General features: G+C 44.7%; 1 protein-coding gene across 1 annotated transcript; it reads right to left on the bottom strand.

Moving 5' to 3' along the window:
- Positions 1-6,192: 6,192 nt before the first annotated feature.
- Positions 6,193-19,004, bottom strand: LOC134344614 (fucolectin-1-like). Its single transcript, XM_063044729.1, has 5 exons — positions 18,973-19,004; positions 15,470-15,602; positions 11,831-12,095; positions 10,305-10,469; positions 6,193-6,761 (listed from the first exon to the last, which is right to left on the bottom strand). The coding sequence occupies exons 2-4, from the start codon at positions 15,534-15,536 to the stop codon at positions 10,310-10,312; spliced, it is 492 nt and encodes a 163-aa protein (XP_062900799.1). The 5' UTR covers positions 15,537-15,602; positions 18,973-19,004; the 3' UTR covers positions 6,193-6,761; positions 10,305-10,309.
- Between the last annotated feature and the right edge of the window lie 3,447 nt (positions 19,005-22,451).

Here is a 22,451-nt window from a genome sequence, read left to right on the forward strand (position 1 = left end):
TTGCTTAATCGTGTCCCTCCAAGAGCCCTGAGCCTCATCCTTAACAATCGACTCCAATATTTTCTCAGCCTCTGAGGTCAGGCTACCTGGCCTATAATTTCCTTTCTTCTGCTTTCCTTTCTTCTTGAAGAGTGGAATGACACTTCCCCATAAACAAGGGAGTACCTAGTGATTCTTGAAAAATCATTAGTAATGCCTCCGCAAATTCTTCAGCTACCTCTTTCAGAATTTTTGGATGAGCATAAATATCCTCAGACATTCCAGCTTCCCAAGCAACCTCTCCCAAGTAATAGTAATTGCATTCACTACTGCCCCCGATACTCTCGAACGTCCGGCATATGACTAGTGTCTTTCATAGTGAAGACAGATGCAAAATATTTATTTATTTCGTCTGCCACTTTCTTGTCCCTATTAGTACATCTCCAGTGTCATTTTCTGACGATACAATATCTACACATGCCTGTCTTTTATTCTTTATATATCTGAGGAAAAATTGTTATTCTCCTAGATATTATTGGCTAGATTACCTCTATGTTTCATTTTATCCTCCTATTGCTTCCTTAGTTGCCTGTTGTTTTTCTAAAAGCTTCTCAAACCTCCACTTTCCCACTAATGCTTGCTCTGTTATATATCCCGTATTTTGATTTTATGTTGTTTCTGATTTTCCTTATCAGCTACAGTTACATTATGTTACCTTTAGAATCTTCCTCTTCTCCAGCCATTGCTAATCTATCTCCATCCCAGCTAGTGTCCCAACGTTGGACAGCTCCCCTCTCATCCGTCTGTAATTCCCTTTACTCCATTATAATGCTGATAGATTTCACTTTAGGGTGATGTCTACCATATTATGGACACTCTATCTTAAGTGTTCCTTTACCCTAAGCTCCTTAATCAAAACATGTTCGTTACATAGCACGCAATCCAGAATAGTTTTTTTGCCTTAGTGGGTAAGCACAAGCTGCTGTGTCAAGCAATCTCGCAGGCTTTCTACACACTCTCTGTCTTGGGATCCTGGACCAACCCGATTTTCCAAATCTACCTGCATATTGAAAGCCTCCATGACTGTTGTCATATAGCTCTTTTGACATACGTTTGCTACCTCCCGTTGTAATTTTTCGTCAAAATTCTGGCTGTTGTTCGGAATCCTGTATATAACTCCAATCAGGATCGTTTCAACCTTGCAGTTTCTTAACGGACTATTCACAAGGAATCTACATCTTTAAAACCAATTTCACTTCTTTCTTCTGATTTCATTTTTTAACTCGTTCAGTCTGCCTGTCCTTTCGATACAATGTCTCTATGTTAAGCTCCCACTTATAATCTTTCAAGCACGACTCAGAGATGCCCACAACTTCCTCCTTGCCAATCTCTAACTGCGCTATTTGAACTGTGTACTGTGGGCATTCAGATATTCGACTCTCAATCCTACATTCGTTACCCTTTTCGATTATATTCCCCGTTCCACTGTAAATTATCCCACTGACTGCAGTCTTGACCTATCATCTTCCTGCACTTCCCTGGCAGTCTCAGTGCATCTAGTTGTATACCAGCTGCACCATTTCAGCTTCATTACTTTAGATCCCCTGCCCTTGCCAAATTAGTTTCATCCATTTACTTTCCGTGGAAGTCAAATTGAACATAGAATAGATTAAAAGGTCGTGGATCAGAGGGCCTTTACTGTGCTGTAATATCCTATGTTCGGTTATCATAGGAGGGTGAGCACTGCCAAGTGAAGGAAGTGAACTCGGCAGGTCAGACTGCACCCATTCTGGATGGGTTGGATTGTATCCGAGCAGAGAGAGTTAGAGAGCGCTGAGCACCAGGGATATAGGTTGGTCTGTAATGACGGTCCGAATAGATTGGATAGCCAAGGAGATATTGTCATGAGCAAGGCACGACTGCGCAACCGTGTGGACGTCAGCCGGTTAGAACAGCGAGAAGAGTTTAATGGAGACAGTTTTATACAGCGGGCATCAGATAATTAGAGGGAGACAGAGTAGAAAGGATTTGACTCAACGGGGCTTCGAGGATAACGGTTCGAGGCGAGGTAGGTTGCCTGTGTAGAATACAGACAGGGAGTATGTGTGTGAGGCCTGTGTTCTGTGCTCGGTGTCAGATGTGAGAAGTCTTGGAGACTTCCAGACTCCAGGACGGCTACATCTGCGCCAGGTGCTTCGAGCTGCACCTTCTTAGGGACCCTTTTAGGGAACTGGAGATGCAGCTCGATGACCTTCGTCTGATCAGGGACAGTGAGAGAGGGATAGAGAGGATCTATAGGCAAGTCGTCACACCGGCGTCTCAGAAGACAGATGAGTGGGTAACAGTCAGGAGAGGAAAGGGCAAGAGTCAAATGCTACAGAGAACACCTTTGGCTGTCCCGCTTAACAAGAAGTACTCCTGTTTGAGTACTGTTGTGGGGGGCGGGGGGGGAGAGGAGGGGGACGGCCGACCTGGGGGAAGCAACAGTGGCCGCGCTTCTGGCACAGAGTCTGGCCGTGTGGCTCAGAAGGATAGGGAGGGGAATATAATGGCAGCAGTGACAGGGGACTATAGTTAGACAGGTGATTCTGTGGACGCAGGAAAGAAACGCGGATGGTAGTTTGCCTCCAGTTGCCAGGGTCGAGGATATTTCTGATCCCGTCCACGGTACCCTGAAGCGGGAAGCAGGACTGCCAGAGGTCGTGGTACATATTGGTACAAAACAGCACAGGTCGGGAAAGGGAGGTGGTCCTTAAAGTAGACGACAGGGAGTTAGGATGGAAATTGAGAAGCAGTACCTCAAAGGTAGTAATCTCGGGATTACTGCCTGTGTCACGTGACAGGAAGTATAGGAAATAAAATAAAGTGGAGGACAAATGCGTGGCTGAGGGATTGGAGCAGGTGGCAGGGATTCGGATTTCTGGATCGTTAGGATATCTCTTAGAGCAGGTGTGACCTGTACAAAAAAGACGGATTGCGCTTGAATCCGAGGGGGATCAATATCCTGGCGGGGAGGTTTGCTACAGCTATTGGGGAGAGTTTAAACTAGAATTGCTGAGGGTTGGGAATTTAAGAGACGGAGGAAGAGATATTTAGGTCACAAATAGAGAAAGCTTGGAGGCAGTGCAAGAGGGAGGATAGGCAGGTGATAGAGAAGGGATAAGCTCAGACTGTTGGTTTGAGATGTGCCCATTTTAATGTAAGAAGCATCACGAACAAAGCGGATGATCTTAGAGCGTGGATCTGTACTTGGAGCTATGATGTTGTGGCCATTACAGACAATTGGATGGCTCAGGGGCAGGAATGGTTACCTAAAGTGCAAGGTTTAGATGTTTCAGAAAGGACAAGGAAGGGGGCTAAAGAGGCGGCGGCGTGGCACTGTTGATCAAAGATAGTGTCATGGCTGCAGAAAAAGAGGAGGGATTGTCTACGGAGTCTCTGCGGGTGAAAGTTAGAAAAAGGAAGGGATCGTTAATTCTACTGGGTGTATTTTATAGACCAACCAATAGTAAAAGGGCCTTCGAGGAGCAAATCTGCAGGCAGATTCTGGAAAGTTGTAAAAATAACAGCGTTGTCGTGGTGGGAGATTTTAAATTCCCCAATATTGATTGTCATCTCCCTGGAGCAATGGGTTTAGATGGGGTGGAGATTGTTCGGTGTGTTCTGGACTGTTACCTGACGCAATATGCAAATAAGCTTACAGGAGGAGAGCTGTACTTGATCTGGTATTGGGAAATGAAACTGGTCAGGTGTCAGATCTCTCAGTGGCAGAGCATTTTGATAGTGATCACAATTCTATCTCCTTTATCATAGCGTAGGAGAGGGATAGGGACGTTCAAGTTAGGGATGCGTTTAACTGAAGTAAGGGGAAATATGAGGCTATCAGGCAGGAACTTGGAAGCATAAATTGGGAGCAGTTGTTCTCAGGGAAATGTCTGACAGGAATGTGGCAAATGTTCATGAGATATTTGCGTGGAATTCTGCATAAGTACGTTACAATGAGACAGGGAAAAGATGGTAGGGTACAGGAACCATGGTTTACAAAGACTGTTTGAAATCTAGTCAAGAAGAAAAGAAGAGCTCACGAAAGGTTCAAAAACTAGGTAATGATAGAGATCCTTAAAATTTTAAGGCGAGCAGGAAGGAGCTTAAAAATGTAATTAGGAGAGCCAGAGGAGGGCATGAGGAGGCCTTCCCGTTCAGGATTAAGGAAAACCCAAAGTCATTCTACAGGTATGTGAGGAGCAAAATCAGGCGTGACAGTGGAAAAGGGTGCATGGAACTGGAGAAGATAGTAGCGGTACTTAATTAATTCTTTGCTTTATTATTCACTATGGAAAAAGATCTTGGCAATGCTATGGATAACTTAAAGCGGACTGAAATGCTTGAATATATAGATATTAAGAAAGAGGAGATGCAGGAGCTTTTGGAAAGCATCAAGTTGGATAAGTCACCGGGTCCAGACGAGATATAACCTAGGCTACTGTGGGAGGCGAGGGAGGAGATTGCTGAGATTCTGGCGATGATCTTTGCATCATCAATGGTGACGGGAGAGGTTCCGGAGGTGTGGAGGGTTGCGGATGTTATTCCCCTATTCAAGAAAGCGTGTAGAGATAGCCCAGGAAATTATAGATCCCTGAGTCTTATTTCAGTGGCTGGCAAGTTGATGGAAAGGATCATGAGAGGCAGGATTTATGAACATTTAGAGAGGCATAATATGGTTAGGAAGAGTCAGCATGGCTTTGTCAAAGGCAAGCGTGCATTATGAGCCTGATTGAGTTTTTTGAGGTTGTGTCTGAACACATTGATCAAGATAGAGTTGTAAATGTAGTGCATATGGATCTCAGCAACGCATGTGATAAGGTACCCCATGCAAGGCTTATTGAGGGATTAAGGAGGCATGGGATCCAATGGGACATTGCTTTGTGGATCCAGAAGTGGATTGCCCACAGAAGGCAAAGAGCGGTTGTAGACGGGCCATATTCCTCATGGAGGCCGGTGACCAATGGTGTGCCTCAGGAATCTGTTCTGGGACCCCTACCCTTCGTGATTTATATAAATGACCTGGATGAGGAAGTGGAGGGATGGGCTAGTAAATTTGCTGACGACACAAAGGTTGGGGATGTTGTGGATAGTGTTGGTGGGGGGGGGGCTGTCAGATGTTACACCGGCACGTGGATAGGATGCAAAACTAGGCTGAGAAGTGACAGATGGATTTCAACTCAGACATGCGAGGTGGTTCTATATGGTAGGTCAAATATGATGGTGGAATATAGTATTAATGGTAAGACTCTTGGCAGTGTGGAGGATAGAAGGGATGTTGGAGTCTGAGTCCATAGGACACTGAGCATTGCTACGTAGGTTTACTCTGCGGTTAAGAAGGCAGACGGTGCATTGGCCTTCATCAATCGTGGAAATGAGTTTAGGAGCCGAGAGGTAATGTTACAGCTATATAGGACCCTGGTCAGACCCCTTTTGGAGTACTGTGCTGAGTTCTGGTCGCCTCACTACAGCAAGGATGTGGAAACCATAGAAATGGTGCAGAGCTTACAAGAACGTTGCCTGGATTGGGGAGCATGCCTTATGAGAATAGGTTAAATTGACTCGGCCTTTTCACTTTGGAGCGACGGGAGATGAAAGGTGACCTGATAGAGGTGTATAAGATGATGAGAGGCATTGTTCTTGTCGATAGTCAGAGGGTTTCCCCAGGGCTGAAATGGTTAACACCATGAGGGCACAGTTTTAAGGTGCTTGGGAGTAGGTACAGAGGAGACGTCAAGGGTAAGTTTTTTACTCAGAGAGTGGTGAGTGCGTGGAATGGGCGACCAGCAATGGTGGTGGTGGCAGATACGATAGGGTCTTTTACAAGACTCATGGAGAGGCACATGGAGCTTAGAAAACTAAAGGGCTATGTGTATCACTAGGTAATTTCTATAGTAAGGACATGTTCTGCTCCTCTTTATGGGCTGAGGGGCCTGTATTGTGTTGTTGTCTTTCTATGGTTCTATATTTCGAACTCCTGAATAATGTATGCCAATTTAAGACATTGTTTTTAATGTACTTGGTAGGTTTGTGGCATAGCTTTCAATTACTCTCCAAAAAAATAACCTTTGAAAATAAAGCAAATTTAATTTGTCATGATGTTTAGCACAGATCCCCATCACTTGTTTGTTAACATCTAGTGCACAAATACAGACTGACTTGAGAGAGAGATTTGCAGAAACTGTTTTGCTGATTTATTCAGGCAGACATGCCACAGATTAGGGTTTACAGACAAGCTTAGAGAGAGAGAGAGGTGTTCGGCGTATTCATTGGGTGTTGATCCGGTCACCGGAAACCGGACCCCAGCCAGCACGTAGACTCTGACGGGAGTGCCACACCTATCTAAGAGCGATTCTTGCCGGTATGGATGGGAGGCTTTAGAGTCCACTGGGGTAGCCAGTGTAGCGTTGCAGAGCAGGCGATGGTTGGGCAGAGGATTTTCCCTCTGTTTGGCAGAGAGCCCCAGGCTCTGTAGTGTCCATTCTTGCTCTCTGTCTATCCTTGATGCTGTGCTTCCTCCCCTCCCAACCTGGTTTGTCCCCCTCCACCAACAGCCGCTGTCTTTCGCTCCACGCTTGGCTGCAGAATCCTTGAAGACTGTCTCGCTGTGAAACTTGCTGCTTGAAGCTGGGTTAGACTGGAATGGCTTTGGCTACGAAGCTGGATTCTTTTTCCATCGGATCAGTCGTGGAAGCCGGAAGCACAAGGGAAGATCTGCGCTATTTTCCATGTGAGGGAAACTGCAAAACAAGACATAGTGATACGTAGATCTGTGAGCTGATTGATGAGACCCAAATGCAGATTTATCGACCGTTTTGTCGAACGCCTTATGGGTCTAAAATTGTCTTCTAGACTCTGAGTTTTAATTTTACTCGCCACTGCCAGCATCCGGACCTCCTCTGTCCCATCACTCATACCCATCTGGTAGAATATAAAGCAAAGAGCATAGAACGTTGCAGCACTGTACATGCCTTTCGGCCCACCATGATATGCCGAGCTTTTAACCTCCTCCCTGAATAGTCTAACCCTTACTTTCCACACAATCCTCTATTTTTCCATCATCCATGTTCCTATTTAAGAGTTTGTTAAATGCGCCTGAAATATCCGCCCCTGCCACCAGCCTAGCAGAAAATTGCACACACCCACACACTCTGTTTAAAATAACCCTCCTCTTAAATCCCCCTGTACGTTCCTTCGACCACCTTAAAGTTACACCTGTTCATCTCAGCCATTTCCACCCTGGGAAGCAGCCTCTAGCTATCTATACACTTCTGGCTCTCATCTTGCACACCTCTTTAAGCTATCTGTCTTCCTCCTTCACTCCATTGAGAAAAATTCTAGTTCGTTTAACCTTTCCTCGTAAAACATACTCTCCAATCCTGGCTGCATCCCTGTAAATCTCCTCCGCACCCTCTCTCTGGAGGGGTTACAAGCTTCAGTGGCTGAGATGGGAGAGACTGCGCGTACAACAGGTGCTGCCCGGGTGCTTCACCAGTCGCAGCTTTATGGGAGAATGCAAAAGAGAAAGCCACTGTTGAAAAAAAAACTCACGTGACATCTCGGCTAGAGCTTGCCAGTAGGCAAGTCAGAGACTCTAAAGGCGGCTGCAAGAGGGTTTTATGGTCAGATGAAACCAAATTTGAGCTTTCCGGCCATCAGGCTAAATGCTATGTTTGGTGTAAGTCAAACGGCGCACATCAAAAACCCACCAACCGGACCGTGAAGTATGGTGGCAGTTACACCATGCTGTGGGAATTTGCTGAGGTCGCACTTGGAATGCTGTCGACAGATTTAGTCCCTCAGTTATAGGGGTTACGCTGTCCAGCTGAAGAGGGCGCAGAAGAGATTTCCAAGGATTCTGTCCAGACTAAAGGGCCTGTATTTCGTGGATAAATTGGCCACTCTGGATCTTTACACCTTGGAGCAAAGGGGAATGAATGCTGACCTCACAAATGTTTACAGAATCGTGAACGGTCTGGATAAGGACGATGGTCATAATCGTTTCCCCAAGACTGGGGTATACAACACCAGAACTTAGATATTCAGGATAACAGGAGGAGAGAGATTTAAATGAAACCTGACAGTTAACCCTTTACATAGAGGGCGACGAATACCCGGAATGTGCTGCCAACGGATCTTATTGAGGCAGGTACTGCAATAATTTGAGGCATTTCGATTGGTATAGGGATGGGCAGAGACTGGGGGGTTATGGGCCTGATACGGGCAATTTCTACTAGCAGGGCGATGCTGTGGTCGGCAAGGACCAGTTGACCCGAAAGTCCTATTTCCTTTCTGTATTGCTGTACGATCCTTTGAATCTAACCTCAGTCGAATTGTGCCCTTTATCAATATTTTGATTATTTTTCTGCTTTCTGACTCCACAGATTTCCCACTCTTAGAAAAGTTAATTTAAGGCTTCATCAGTGCTTTCTTATGCTTACACTCCTCAGGTTCACGCATAAGATTTTGTCTAAAGTTTTAATGCTAGCAGGTAGAGTTCTGTAAAATAAACGGTGCAAGTTGTGAGTTTATGTACAGTAAAATAATAAAATCATTGACACAGGTACGGAGACAGACGTCAGAGATATAACCAGTATAATGTGTAAGAAGGACGAACACTTAAATGTATATTTTTCGTTTCTACCGTAGAAAAAGGAAAAGGCAGCTGGTGAGGTCCAGAATGCGAATGGTGACGTCCTGAAGAATATTAGCATCATGAAGGAGGAGCTATGCCGGATAAAGTGGGTAGGATATAGGTGACAGGACATATATCAAGAAGAAACAAAATGCTGAAGGAAATCAGCAGTTCAGGCAGCAGCCATTGGCAGGAAGAAACAGCCGATGCTTTGGGCGGAGACCATTTATTAGAAGCTTCGACTGTTCACTCTTGTAACTGGATTAGCCAGAACTAAACACCACCTTATTCTAGCAATTAATTTCCAGCATCTGTAGATTTTCTCTTCTTGGTGATTCTTGTTATGGCTTCTGCCCTCTTCCCTTCCAGTCCATATAGAGTATTTCGGCACCAGACATCCACATTTCATTCCTCCCTATAGATATTTCCTGATCTGCTGAGTTCGTCCATCATTGTTTATGTGTGTTATTCCTGATTTCCACCATTTGCAGAATGTGTATATACACATATGCATATGTGTTTGTGTATATACTAAGAAGTTGGTCACAGCCAAGCAGACTATTGCGAGAGCCGTACAGAGATTTGTGCAGCACGCTTACCCAGTTGGGGTACAAGAGGTCTTGATGGTGGATTATTGAAAAAAAGACTGCAATGACAGCACAGGTCCGAGACCATAACATGTTGTAGAAAAGATTATAAGGAACAGGATTTAAAATCATTTAGAAAGACGGGTGCTGACCAGTGACTATCAGCACGGATTTATTCGTGGGAAAATCATTTTCACAAATTTGCTTGAGTTGCCTTGCGAATAGAACGAAGACAACTGCTAGGGACAAAGGGAGCAGATATTGTCTAAATGGATTTTAGTTAGGCTTCCAGTGATGGTCTGATTCAGAAGGTTAACTACATGGGATCGAGTCTGGATAGATATTTGGATATAAAATTAGCTTGATGACAAAAGACAGGGGGAGGTAACGACGCGTTTTTGTTGAGAATGGAGGCTGTAATACTAATTTGCATTGGAAATCGGTCTATACTCTACTAATGGATCACCATGTATATTAATGATTTCGAAGAGGACATGGGTGGCATGATTAGTAAGTTTGCAGATGAGGGAAATATTGAATGTAGAGTGGACCGTGAATAAAGTTTAGAAAGTATCAGTGAAGAAGATAAGGGTTTCATGGTCTCTTTTCCCTGTGCAGAAAGTCTAAAAGTACAAGGCACACAGTTATCGTGCGACGGGACGACGACTTAAAGGAGACCTGAGGGATAAACCTTTCACACAATGAGCAGTGGATATATGGAACGAGCTGTCAGAAACAGATACATTTTCAAAAATTAAATTATATATTATATTTGTCACCTGAACACATTAGTTGCAACGAAAATTGACGAAATCTTATCTCCCTAAAACTGCTAGAAATTGGTAGAGTGCTATTCACATGTGATAATGCTATGTGAGTGCACACTTGATTGTTCCGTACTGGAAGGTCTACTGATCCAGTGCAGATCAGTGCAAATGTCTTCCTGCGCTGTCAATCCTGCAAGATTCTACAGCGAACCTTCAGTAACCAGATCATCGAGTCTGAGAGAGCAGAAAGAGCAGGAATCAGAATCTTGGACAGCCACTCAAAATAATCCTTACCTCAGTTAGTGAGGATCGTGCGCTCCGTAGGCTTCCACCTCACATAGTGACAGGGATGTTGTCCTCCCGGGGATGCTGATGGTCATGTAACGTCCATGTAGTCCTTTTGGTTTACAGAAAAAGTACTTAGTCTGTCCCGCAGGCACGGATACATCATTTGCACAACTATGGGAAGAGAGTCAGATTGAGAATAGAATCAGAGTGAGGTTTCATATCACTGGCATACAAGTGATGCAAAAACACAGCCGCAAACTCTAATTCGTTTGCTACATTGAGAACAAATGAAACTTAGGGATTTACTGCAAAGTCTATATCAGAGGTTTTTTTTATGTCAACAGTGGCTTCAAACTGCGTCTCAGAGCCGGCATATCACACGCTTACTGTAGTGGGCCTCCTGACTATCACAGGAACTGGACATTAAAGAACGGTGTAATGTAAATGTTGTTTACCATGTTGTATGGCGTTTAAAGGGCATACTTGTTCCGCTGATTGCAACTACAGGGTCTGCAGATTACGAAGGTTGCGAATTTCAATGGGTTAGTATGGTAGGATATGCACTTATTACAGTTTGAATGTTTCTAGAATCGAATATTACAGGAGTTTACATGTATTGTGTGCTGTCTCGTTCCCGGAGATGGCATATCCCGGGGTATACTTACGAACATTAGAAATACGAGTCATTAGATAAGATTCCGGCTGATCTGTCCGTAAACTCAGCTCCATCTACCTGCCTTTTTCCCCATAACCCTTAATTCCTTTAGTATGTAAAAACATATCTAACTGTTTCTTAAATATATTTAGTGAAGAAGCTTCAAATGCTTACCTGGGCAGAGAATTCCACAGATTCACCACTCTCTAGGAAAAACAGTTTCTCCACATCTCCGTCCTAAATCTTCTCCCCTGAATCTTGAGGCAATGTCCTCTAGTTCTAGTCTCACCCACCAATGGAAACAACTTTCCTACTTCTATCTTATCTGTTCCTTTCAAAATTTTGTATCCCCTCTCATTCTTCTGAACTCCAGAGAGTACAGTCCCAGGCGACTCAATCTCTCCTCATAGGTTAACCTATGCATTACTAAATGACAATAAAAGAGGACTGCGTGTCCTCATAATCTAAGCTAATCTAACCCCTTCATCCCTGGAATCAAACTGGTGAACCTCCTCTGCACTGCCTCCAAAGTCAGTATATCCTTCCTCAAGTATGGAGACCAGAACTGCACACAGTACTCCAGGTGCGGCCTCACCGGTACCCTGTGTAGTTACAGCATGCCTCCCTGCTACAAAATATTACGTGTCCCGGTCTTGCGCGCCTCGGAGTTTCCTTGCACTGGAAGTTAGAAATAAGGGGGGAGGTGGGCACGCACGTGTGTGTGCACTTTTCTGAAGTTTTGTTTTTTCATGGGTTTTAAGAATATTCAGAGGTGGGGGAGGTTGCTTATTTCGGAATTCATGACCGAGGAGATACTTGTTAAGTGTATCGTTGTTGCATATCCCGCGGAATAGTATCCAGGAAATTTGAGGATTACATGGTGTTCTTGCTTCTGACATCCATGGTGTCTCCGATGCGGATTTCCGCATTATTAAGGCTAGTGCCCGCGGTGATTTTCACAACATAGACCATGTAATGGTAGAAGAAATCGACGCTCCACCAGGGCGAGTTCTCCATGGTTGTTTTGCTGCACGACCCGTGCTCGTAGGTGGTGTCATGGTTCCTGTCGATGGCGTTGAGGGCATATCCTTTGAAATCCGATATGCTCGACTGCGTGGCGCGAATGGTATCACACAGATTGCCTGAAATCACATGGATCAGCTTGTATCAGACCTTGTCCTGTCCTCGCACGCTTTTCAATGAATAAAATCACGACAACGAGTTACTCTGCAACAACGCAGCTCCATAAAGGCTTTACACAGTGAACATAGGGCACTGAGGAGGGTCGTAGAACAGAGACCTGGAAACATAGGTTCATAATTCATTGGAAGTGTCCGCACAGGTCGATAGGGTCGGAAAGAAATTTTATGTTACTTTGGCCTCAAAAAGCAAAGTATTAGGTACAGGAGATGGAATGTTATGTTGAAATTGTATAAGACGTTAGTGGGGCCTAATTCGGAGTATTGTGTGCAGTTTTGTCACCTACCAACAAGAAAGATGTACATAAGATTGAAAGAGTAGAGAAAGAAATTACAAGGATGTTGCCTGCACTGGAGGAACTGAGTTATCAGCAGAATTAGAATAAGTTAGTACTTCATTCCTTGGAATGTAGAGGATTGAAAGGAGATTTGTTAGATATATAGAAAATTCTAAGAGCTGCAGATCGGGTGAATGCAAGCAGGCTTTTTCCAAATGCGATTTGGTGCGACTACAACTAGAGGTCATGGGTTAAGGGTGAGATGTGAAAAATTCAAGAGGACCATGAGGGGAAACTTCTTCACTCAGAGGATCGTGAGAATGTGGAACGAGCTGCCAGCGCGAGTGGTGCATTCAACCTTAATTTCAAAGTTTCAGAAATGTTTGGATAGTTACATCAATGATAGGGTTATGTAGGGCTTGTGTTCCAGGCGCAGGTCGATGGAAGAAGGCAGCTAAAATAATTAGTCACGGACGAGATGAGCAGAAGGGCCTTTTTCCGTGCTGTTATTTATTCGACAGTATGACTGTAACGTCCAGCCTTGATGGCATTTTGGACCAACATTAACTGCCGCAGTACTTTTGTGGACACGGTTCTCTGCCGTGTGGTCTTTTGCCACTGTTAATGTTCTCTCTCTCTCTCTGGTAGAGATGGCAAATTTTTGGATCGAATATGGAAGTCTGGACATCCAGACGCAAACACAACGAAGAGAAAATCTGCAAATGCAGGAAACCCAAGCAAAACACACAAAATGCTGGAAGAATTCAGCAGGCCAGGCAGCATCTATGGAAAAGAGTACAGTCGACGATTCAGGCCATGGGGCGACCTGAAGACCATGGAAGAAAGAAAAAAGGCGATGAACACCAGAGGGAGGAAATGAACTGGCAAAGAGAGACTAAGTGAGATGGGGAAAAGGAGAAGGGGAATAAGAAGGTGGAGGGGGAGATCATTACGGGAATTTCGGCTATCAATGTTCATGCGATCACGTTCGAAGGTACTCAGACAGAATATAAAGTGTTGTCCTCCAACCTGAGAGTGGCCTCATCGCAACAGTGGTGGAAGCCATGGATGGACATTTCAGAATAGGAACTGGAAGTGGAATTAGAATAAGTGGCCACTAGGAGATCTCGCTTTATTGGCGGTTGGAGGGCAGATGTCGGCGAAGCAGTCTCCCAATCTATGTTGGGTCTCACCAATATACAAGCATAGCTCACATGTATCAGTATTGCAATGGAATAAAGGGAATTACAGGGGCATGAGAGAGGAGCTTGCCCAGGTGGAATGGAGGAGGATTCTGGCGGTGATAATGTTAGAGCTGAGATGACTGAGGTTTCTGGGAATAGATCACAGGGCGCAGGATTAAAAAGGCCCAGAGAAGAATAGATTCTAAATGGAATGGGTACGCAACCGTGGCTGAAAGGGAAAGTTATGGAGTGCATAAAAGCGAAGGAAAGGCCATAAAAGTTAGAAAAAGTGAGTGGGAAGCTGAATCATTGGGAAGCTTTCAGAATCCAACAAAAGGAAACTAAAAAAGCTATATGAAGGGAAAGGATGAAATATGACGACAGTCTACCCAATAATACAAGGCAGGATACCAAAAGTTTGTTTCAGTTATATAAGGAGTAAAGGGAAGATGAAAGTTCATTTTGGACCATTGGAAAATGATGCTGGTGAGATAGTAATGGGGGACAAAGAAATGGCAGATGAATGTAATGGGTACTTTGCATCTGTCTTCACTGCGGAAGACAGTAGCTGTGTTCCAGACGTCCATGAGTGTAAGGGAGCAAAAGCAGGTGCCATCGAAATTTCAAAGAATAATGTGCTAGGCAAAATCAAAGGTCTTAAGGTGGATAAGTTCTCCTGAACAGATAGACTACAACCCGGAGTCTTGAGAGTGGCTGCTGAAGACATAACGGATATATTGGTCATCATCTTTCATGAGCCACTTGATTCTTGCATGGTTCCGGAGAATGGAAGATTGCAAATGTCAATCTACTCTTTAAGATGGGAGAAAGGCAAAAGAAAGGAAATTATAAGCCAGTTAGCCTCACCTCAGTGGTTGGTAAAGTGTTGAAGTCTATTATTAAGTATGAGGTTTCGAGGTACTCGGAGACTAATGATAAGATAAGGCAAAGTCAACATGGTTTCGCTGAAGGGAAAAGTCGCCTGATGAATCTATTTAAAGTTATTTGAGGAAGTAACAAGCAGGGTGGACAAAGGAGAGGAAGTGGATGTCATTTACTTAGGTTTTCAGAAGGCAGTTGATAAGGTGCCAAGCATGAGGCTGCTTAACAAGATAAAATCCGATAGTGTTACAGGAAAGATGTTGGCATGGATAGCCGAATGACTGACAAGCAGGGGACAGCAAATGGGAATAAAAGGGTTGGCTGCCAGTGACTAGTGATGCTCCTCAAGGGTCGGTAAAGGGACCGCTATTTTTCACATTGTTTTTCAGTGGTTTAGATAATGAAACTTATGGCTTTGTGGCAAATACTGCGGATGATACGATGATAGGTGGAACGGTTTGTGGTGCTGAGGATGCAATGCCCATGCCGCAGGACATAGACAAATTGAAAAATGTGGGCAAAACTGTGGCAGATGAAACGCAGTGTTGGGAAATATACGATCACATAGTTTGGTAAAAAAGACTAATGATGCGAATCGGGACAAGGTTCAAACATCAGAGGTGTAAAGCAACTTAGGAGTTCTCGTGCAAGACTCCCAGAATATTAATTCACAGGTTGAGTCTGTGGTAAAGAAGGATCCCCTGGGAGATGGCGGAAGTTCCGGAGAATTATGTGCTGGACGCGGAGGATGAATGGTTAGACTGATCTTATAGCAGGTTGAACGGTCAGCACAACATCGTGGGCTGAAGAGCGTGTACTGCGCTATGATGTTCTATGTTCTATGCTCTACGTATGATCTTCTGACTTCCGCGGGTTTGTCATTTCAACCGGGAGTAAACTGCGTTGTGCACCCAACGCCATTTCCCTCACCACCTTTGGAACTTGCGGAAGCGGAAAAACAATGAAACCTTACCTCGTGAGTGATGAGCTCGAGCCACGGCGAAGAGACAGACAAACACGAGCAGGTAACGGGTCTCCATCCTGTGATGCACAGAGGGAGTTCCTGTAGTCCAGGAGGCACTTCCAATTCCCAGGTAGATAGATACCTAGAGTAATATTAATGGTGGAGTGTCACAGTTCTCGAACTACTTCTTTCCCTGTTGACCGTCCCCTCAATTGAAACATGTCAGACTAGTTGGGAGATGGGTACAAAGACGGCCCGGCTAAGGAATAGGCCATTCAGCACATTTTTACGTCAATTCTATTTATAATGCTCCACATCTGCAGCTTCATCTCACCCTTCTTCCGTTTGTTCCCTTTTTGTACCCCCTGTGTCTTTGCATACGTATCCCAATCTGCGGTTGTAAAATGCACTTTTCCACTGAACCCATTCCAGCTCCTCGTGTTCCTGTTGAATTATTTACTGAATGCACCAGTATTGGTATGGCTTAATGTCCTGTGGTATACACATGAGGATATAAGAATAAGACCAGGAGCAATGTATTTTGAAAAGTAGGGAGCAGTTTATTCACGTAAAGGGTGGTGGGTATTTGGCATCAGTTGCCAGAAATAGTGATTGAGGCAGGCACGTTATCAAGATTTAAAGGTTGTCCAGATAGGTAATTGGACAGGACAGGTTTAGAGCGCTATGGGCCAAGCGCGGGCAGACAGGACTAGTTCGCTGAACAGTACAGTCGGCATGACTAATTTGGTCTCAAGAGTCTATTTGCACTCCATGTGAATCTGGATTTTGGAATGCTGATAAGCGGTCCTCACCCCACGAAAGTTGTCGAATTTGAACCACATCTAGACCCATGCATTCATCCATCATGGAAATAGGCCCATCAAATCTACGGCAACCGACATGCACACTACTACAGTCACAATATAATTATCCTATTTTACTGTTCCATATCCCATAACAACCTCTCCCACCCCTCCTCCAAATCAATAGTCCTGCATGCACATCGTTGGGAAATGGAAGTAAACCGGGAAGCGGTAAGGATAACGTGGAAGCACCAAGTCGAGCAACCGGCCCGGAGGTCAGGATTGGAAACGACGTTGTGAAGCTGTGATCCGCTGCCCCTCTGTACCTCCCAGAAATGACATATTTAAATCTGTACGTGAAAGTACAAACGTCAGAATTTGTGAGAATTTGTTCAGAGGGAAATGGGAAAACAGGAAGCAAGCAGTATATCCTGTCTAACCCTGGGTTGTGGTTTGTGTGTTTAACAGCACATGTCCATCAGTGTTGGGATTCTGTTTATCAGTCCCACGCACATTGTGCTGGTTCACGTCTTCCTCTAAATCACTTCTCATTATAGGGTCTTAGACGTTAACACAAAGCCGGTTCCTGTGGACAATTTGTCTATGACAATGAACGCGCCATCCTGAGTCAAACCCGGCCCATTTCGCCCATGTATCAAGCGGTATACAGCAAAAAAAAAGGAAAAGAGGTCATGCGGAACGGTTGAAAGAGTAGCCCGTTTATCGCATATAAAAGAACAGGTAGGTAATTAGTGGAATCGAACGTGCACAAGTTTAAGTTGATATTGTGGTTGCTGGAGACTCCGTGGATCGAAGAGCCCTGTTCTTCAGCTGTAGTGCTTTATGTTCTATGCTGAATCCCTACGATATACCGCTCGTTATACTTTGTGTCCGATGTGCAAAACAACTTTCCGCCACGACATTCTGACGCCTACTACTCAAGTTAATTATATTCAATTTGCTATATCATTCTTGATGCCATATTAATCTAACTTCCTGGAATGACGGATCACGTGAGACTCGCTAAATTAGTGCTGCTGGGCTGCCTGTCGTTAATGAGTCCTTGTCTTTCCAATTGCAAATAGTTCCTGCCCCTCAGAACCATTTCCAGCAACCTCCCCCACAACGGACGCCTCTATCATTGGGATATGCCCTCTACCATGATTTTCCCTTAATGGAAATTTCCCTCCACTCTTATCTCCACCTGTCTGCCATCTGTAGAAACTACATCACAGACTGTCGAGACCCACCCTCAACTAGTCTCTATACAGTTGTTTTGAGTTAATCTGCCTTATCAGTGAGGATATCCATCATTGCATACAATTTAGCCTATTGGACCTTCCTTGCAACTCCTCGTGTCCCCGTCTGCCCTGCCTACTTGACTTGCTTGCTTTCACTTCCATATTTGCTTTATCTGCCATCTGCCAGACGAGATCCGAGTCTCGCGAATAGCTCCAGTAAATATTCACCGAGGATGCTCGTACTCCAGATGCAACACATCCCTCTTATACAAGTCGTCTCTGAATCAGCAGATATCCCTAGATCCAACCGAGGAAGTGAGCCCTCCCTTCTGTACAAGTTCTTCAGTCACGCATTCCTCTGCCCAGTCACTCTATTTAGAACTTCACTAAAATCCGGAATCAGTACTAACCCAGAGGTCCTTGAGATCTAATTTTCTTACCTGCCGAGGAACGGTCGAGCCTATCAAGTATCAGTCGAAGTTCTCCATCAGAACTAAATCAACCTCTTTCCACCTACAAATGCTGCTTGAGGTTTAGATCCTCCAGAATCGTGTCTCTGCTTTTTAACTTCTTGCTTAACACCCCATATCCATTCCCAGGGATCTCATCGATTTATCTATATCGTTGGAGCCGAAGCGCTCAACGATCTCTATTTGTTCGCACTGCACCTTCGCGCATTCTGCAATAGCTCGGAGACAATTTGACAGCATTACCCTGGCACCCATAGGTGATGCACCATCCTGCAGTTTCTTTAATAGCCTCCAAATCTTTACACTGTCCCAGCACACACTCTATTATTGGAGTCAAACTGGACAAACTGGAAACTGTTGTCGAACAAAGAACCCTATGGAAAATCCTGGCTATTCTGGATAATGATTCGCATACTCTGCATCCCACCTTGGCTGAACCGAGAAGAACTTTCCAGAATAGACTAAGACAACTGCGCTACTCAAAGGAGCGCTATGTGAGATCATTCCAACCCTCGGCCACTGGGCTCCAAGAGTCCACCTATTGCCGAGGAAGCGATGGCCCCTACTGTTAGACTGTTTGAGGTATTTTTATGCTTTCTACCTCTTTTCTAATATTTATATCCGTACACTCGTAATGCTACTGTGACACAGCAATTTCTTTTGGGATCAATGAACTATCTATCTATCTACGAGAAGGGATAGCAGGTGACATGGAGTTAAGCTTCCTCTGCACACTCGCTATGTAGGAACAGGGTCCGTCAGGCACGAACTGTTTTTCCCTCCACATTCCCATGACAGGACCGTCTGATCTTACCCCACTAGCTCGGAGATTACCCCTTATTCTAAGCACTGCAAAGTCGGACATTACTCGTCAGTCTCTGCTTTTTCTCATGACTATAATCTCTCATCCACTGAGGGACAGAGATGCTAGGAATCAGTCAGTGGAAATCACTTCCTGAATTCCACTCTACATTCAGAGCATAAGAAAAGTTGCTCACCTTCCGCAAGGTCTCCACGGGAGCTGAGGAGGCCTACTGTCATTCCGGTTTATATCAGGACAGCCCATGGATGGCATACTGTCGGATTGGTCACATGCCGGGCAGCGCTGCCTTTCTATTGGCAGAAAGGAGATTGCGTTTGGTTACCAGTGAGCAACTGAAACATTGAGCAAGATGTGAACGTTAGGATAGGGGATGTGCAATGCGTGCCAACTGTTTCTTGCTCACTGTGAGCAAAGTGGCAACGCTCCACTGGAAAGGGGAAGAGTGGAGAGTTTGGGGACTGAGGAGTTAGAGCAGAGAACCAATAGAAAAATCAGACATAAGCAGACTAAACGTGTAAGTTAACTTTTGAGAATCCGACACAAGGGCTACCAAGTCCCTTTCCGTCACAGTTTGCTCCTATAGTTTCTTAACTGAGAAAATAATCAACCCTTTCATTTCTTCTACGAAAGTGCATGACCATACACCTCCTGCCACTGTATTCCATATGCCTTTTCTTTGCCTATTCTCGTAATTTGTTTAAGTCCTTCTGTAGCCTCTTTGCTTCCTCAAAATGTCTGCTCCTCCACCTATCTTCATATTACTAACTCCTCTACAGTCTCAGCCACCTCTTTCACAATCTTGGGGTGTACACTATATGGTCCAGGTGACGTACCTTCAGATCTAGCCGTTTCCCAGAACCTTCTCTCCAGCAATGTTAACTTCACACACTTCATGACGCTGATGCCTGGAACTTCCACCATACTGCTGATGTCCTCCACATACTTACTCAGTTCCTCCGCCATTTCGTTGTTCCCTGTTACTACCTCTCCAGCCTCGTTTCCCACTGGTCCAATATTTACTCTCGTCTCTTTTTAACACTTATGTACCTGAAGAAATTTTTGGTATCCTGTTTAATATTGCTAGTTAGCTTACAGTCGTACTCTATCTCTACCTTCTTACTGACCTATTTGGTTGCCTTCTGTTGGTTAATTTCCAATCGTCTAACTTCCCAACTAATTATATGGCCCTCTTTGGCTTTTATGTTTGGTTTGACTTCTTTTATTATTCACGGTTGTGACACCTGGTCTTTATAATACGTCTTCCTCTTTGTGAAGAATACTGTATATCCTCTGCCTTCCTAAATACTTCCAGAAATTCTTCCCGTTGCTTCTCTACTGTCATCCTTGCCAGCGTTATTTTCCAATCAATCGTATCCAACTCCTCTCCCATGCCTCTTCAATTCCTTTCACTCCACTGTAATACTGATACATTCGACCTTAGCTTTTCCTCTCAAATTTCAGGGTGAATTACTCAGCATATACAGTATCTGAGCCCTTTACAATTGCAAGGTAAAGAGGGATATTGAGCTGCTGGTCTAGTAGTTCCGTACACGTGGAAATCCATCTACATAGTATGGCTGGAAGGCACGTGGCGTGCTGAACTTCATTGATCTTGGTATTGCTGTCAGGATACATATCGTAGGTACATAAAACTGGGATAATTTAGATTATGGGAACACTCAATCCTCTTTTATTGTCATTTAGAAATGCAAACATGCATTAAGAAATGATACAATGTTTCTCTGGCGTGATATCACAGAAAACAAGACAGACCAAAGACTAACACTGACAAAACCACATGATTATACCATATAGTTACAGCAGTGCAAAGCAATACCATAATTTGACGACGAACAGTCCAGAGGCACAATAAAAAAAAGTCTCAAAGTCCCCGAGTCGATCGACTTCCGAGTCTCCGATAGCGGCGGCAAAAGGGAGAAACTCCCTGCCATAAACCTCCAGGCACCGTCAACTTGCCGATACCTTGGAAGCAGCCGATCACAGCCGACCCTGAGTCCATCCGTCCGAAAACTTCGAGCTTCCGACCAGCCTCTCCGATACAGCCTCCCGAGCGCCATCCTCTGACGAGCGCCTTCGACCTCTCCCCGGCCGCCGAAACACGCAAAGCCGAGGATTTCGAGGCCTACAGTGCCAGAGATCCCGGTTACCACACAGCAGCAGCGGTAGCAAAGCAGACATTTCAGAAGTTTTCCAGATGTTCCGCTATGCACTCACGTCTGTCTCCATCAAATCAGGAATTGTGCACGGTCCCCTACTTGACGGATAACAGATATTCATCACCGGTGAGGCCGCGCACGCTGTCGTCGCGCCGCCATCTTCTCAGCGATAGCGATTGAGTTTATTATCAAATGCACTGATATACGGTGAAAAAATTGCTTTCCTGGCCATCGATAAAGATTGTTCCGTCACATATATCGATGTATTATGAGGGGAAAGCAGTAGCAGAATGCAGAATAAAGTGTTGCAGTAAAAGCGAAAGTGCAGAGCAGACAGATTATTGTGGACCCGGTCAATGCGGGCTGGATTATGAGGACAAGCTCCATCTGGTCACACAAGGAGACTGTTTAATACTCTTACGTCAGTGAGATTTAAGATTTCTTGGAGCTTGGTTGTGTACGTGTTTTGTGGTTTTTGTACGTTTGTCCAGTGTTGCTGTGGTGATTGATTTTGCTAGCTGCTTTACCGAGGCAGGAAGAACTGTGGATAGAGTACATGCAGGGGAAGCCGGCTTCTGTGCTGCGATGAGCTGTGTCCCCAATTCACTGCAGTTTAATAGAAAATGGGAACAGTACAGCAGAGTATAGACCTTACAGCCGACGTATATTAGGGTACACCATCAGTCTAGTCCTTCCCTCCTATACAGCCCATAAAGCTCCATTACTCTTTCTCTATATGCCCAGTCAGAAATCTCAAATGCCCCTGATGTATCAGCCTCTACCACCACCCGGTCGCTTACCACTCCCTGTGTTAAGCACACAACCTCGACATCTTCCCTAAATTGTCATTCACTCGCGTTGAAAAGCTCTGCTCTGGTAGTAGAATTGCCTCCCTGGGTGAAAGATGTCGTAAGCTATCCATTCCGTATATGCCTCTTATCAACTTGTGTACTTCTATCAAATCTCTTTGCGTCCTCCTTCGCTCCAAATGGAAAAGCCCGAGATCACTCAAAACCTTCGTCATTAGAAATGTTTTCTAATCAAGCAGCATCAGGTCAATCTCCTCTACTCTGGCTGTAAGTTTTCCACACCCTTGCTATAACTGGACATCCTGAAATGAACAGTATACACCAGGTGTAGCCAAACATTGCCTCACGACTCTTCAACTAAATTCCCCCAACTAACGAAGGCGATCACAACATATGCCTTATTAAAAAGCTCGCCAAAACGCGGGGCAAATTTGAGGGATTTATGGATCTCGCATCTAATGATCCCTCTGCTCCTCTGCACTGCTAGGAATCCTCCTATTACCTTAGCATTCTGACTTCGTTTGACCTTCCAAAGTGTTTAGCGCTTCACACTTCTCCAAAATGAAGTCCATCTGCTACATCTCAGTTCAGCCTTGCATCCTGTCTATGCCCTGCTGTAACCTACGGCAACTTTTTACACTATCCCCAACACCTACAACTTTCGTGAC

The sequence above is a fragment of the Mobula hypostoma genome, chromosome 3 (assembly GCF_963921235.1).
Source record: "Mobula hypostoma chromosome 3, sMobHyp1.1, whole genome shotgun sequence".
NCBI lineage: Eukaryota > Metazoa > Chordata > Chondrichthyes > Myliobatiformes > Myliobatidae > Mobula > Mobula hypostoma.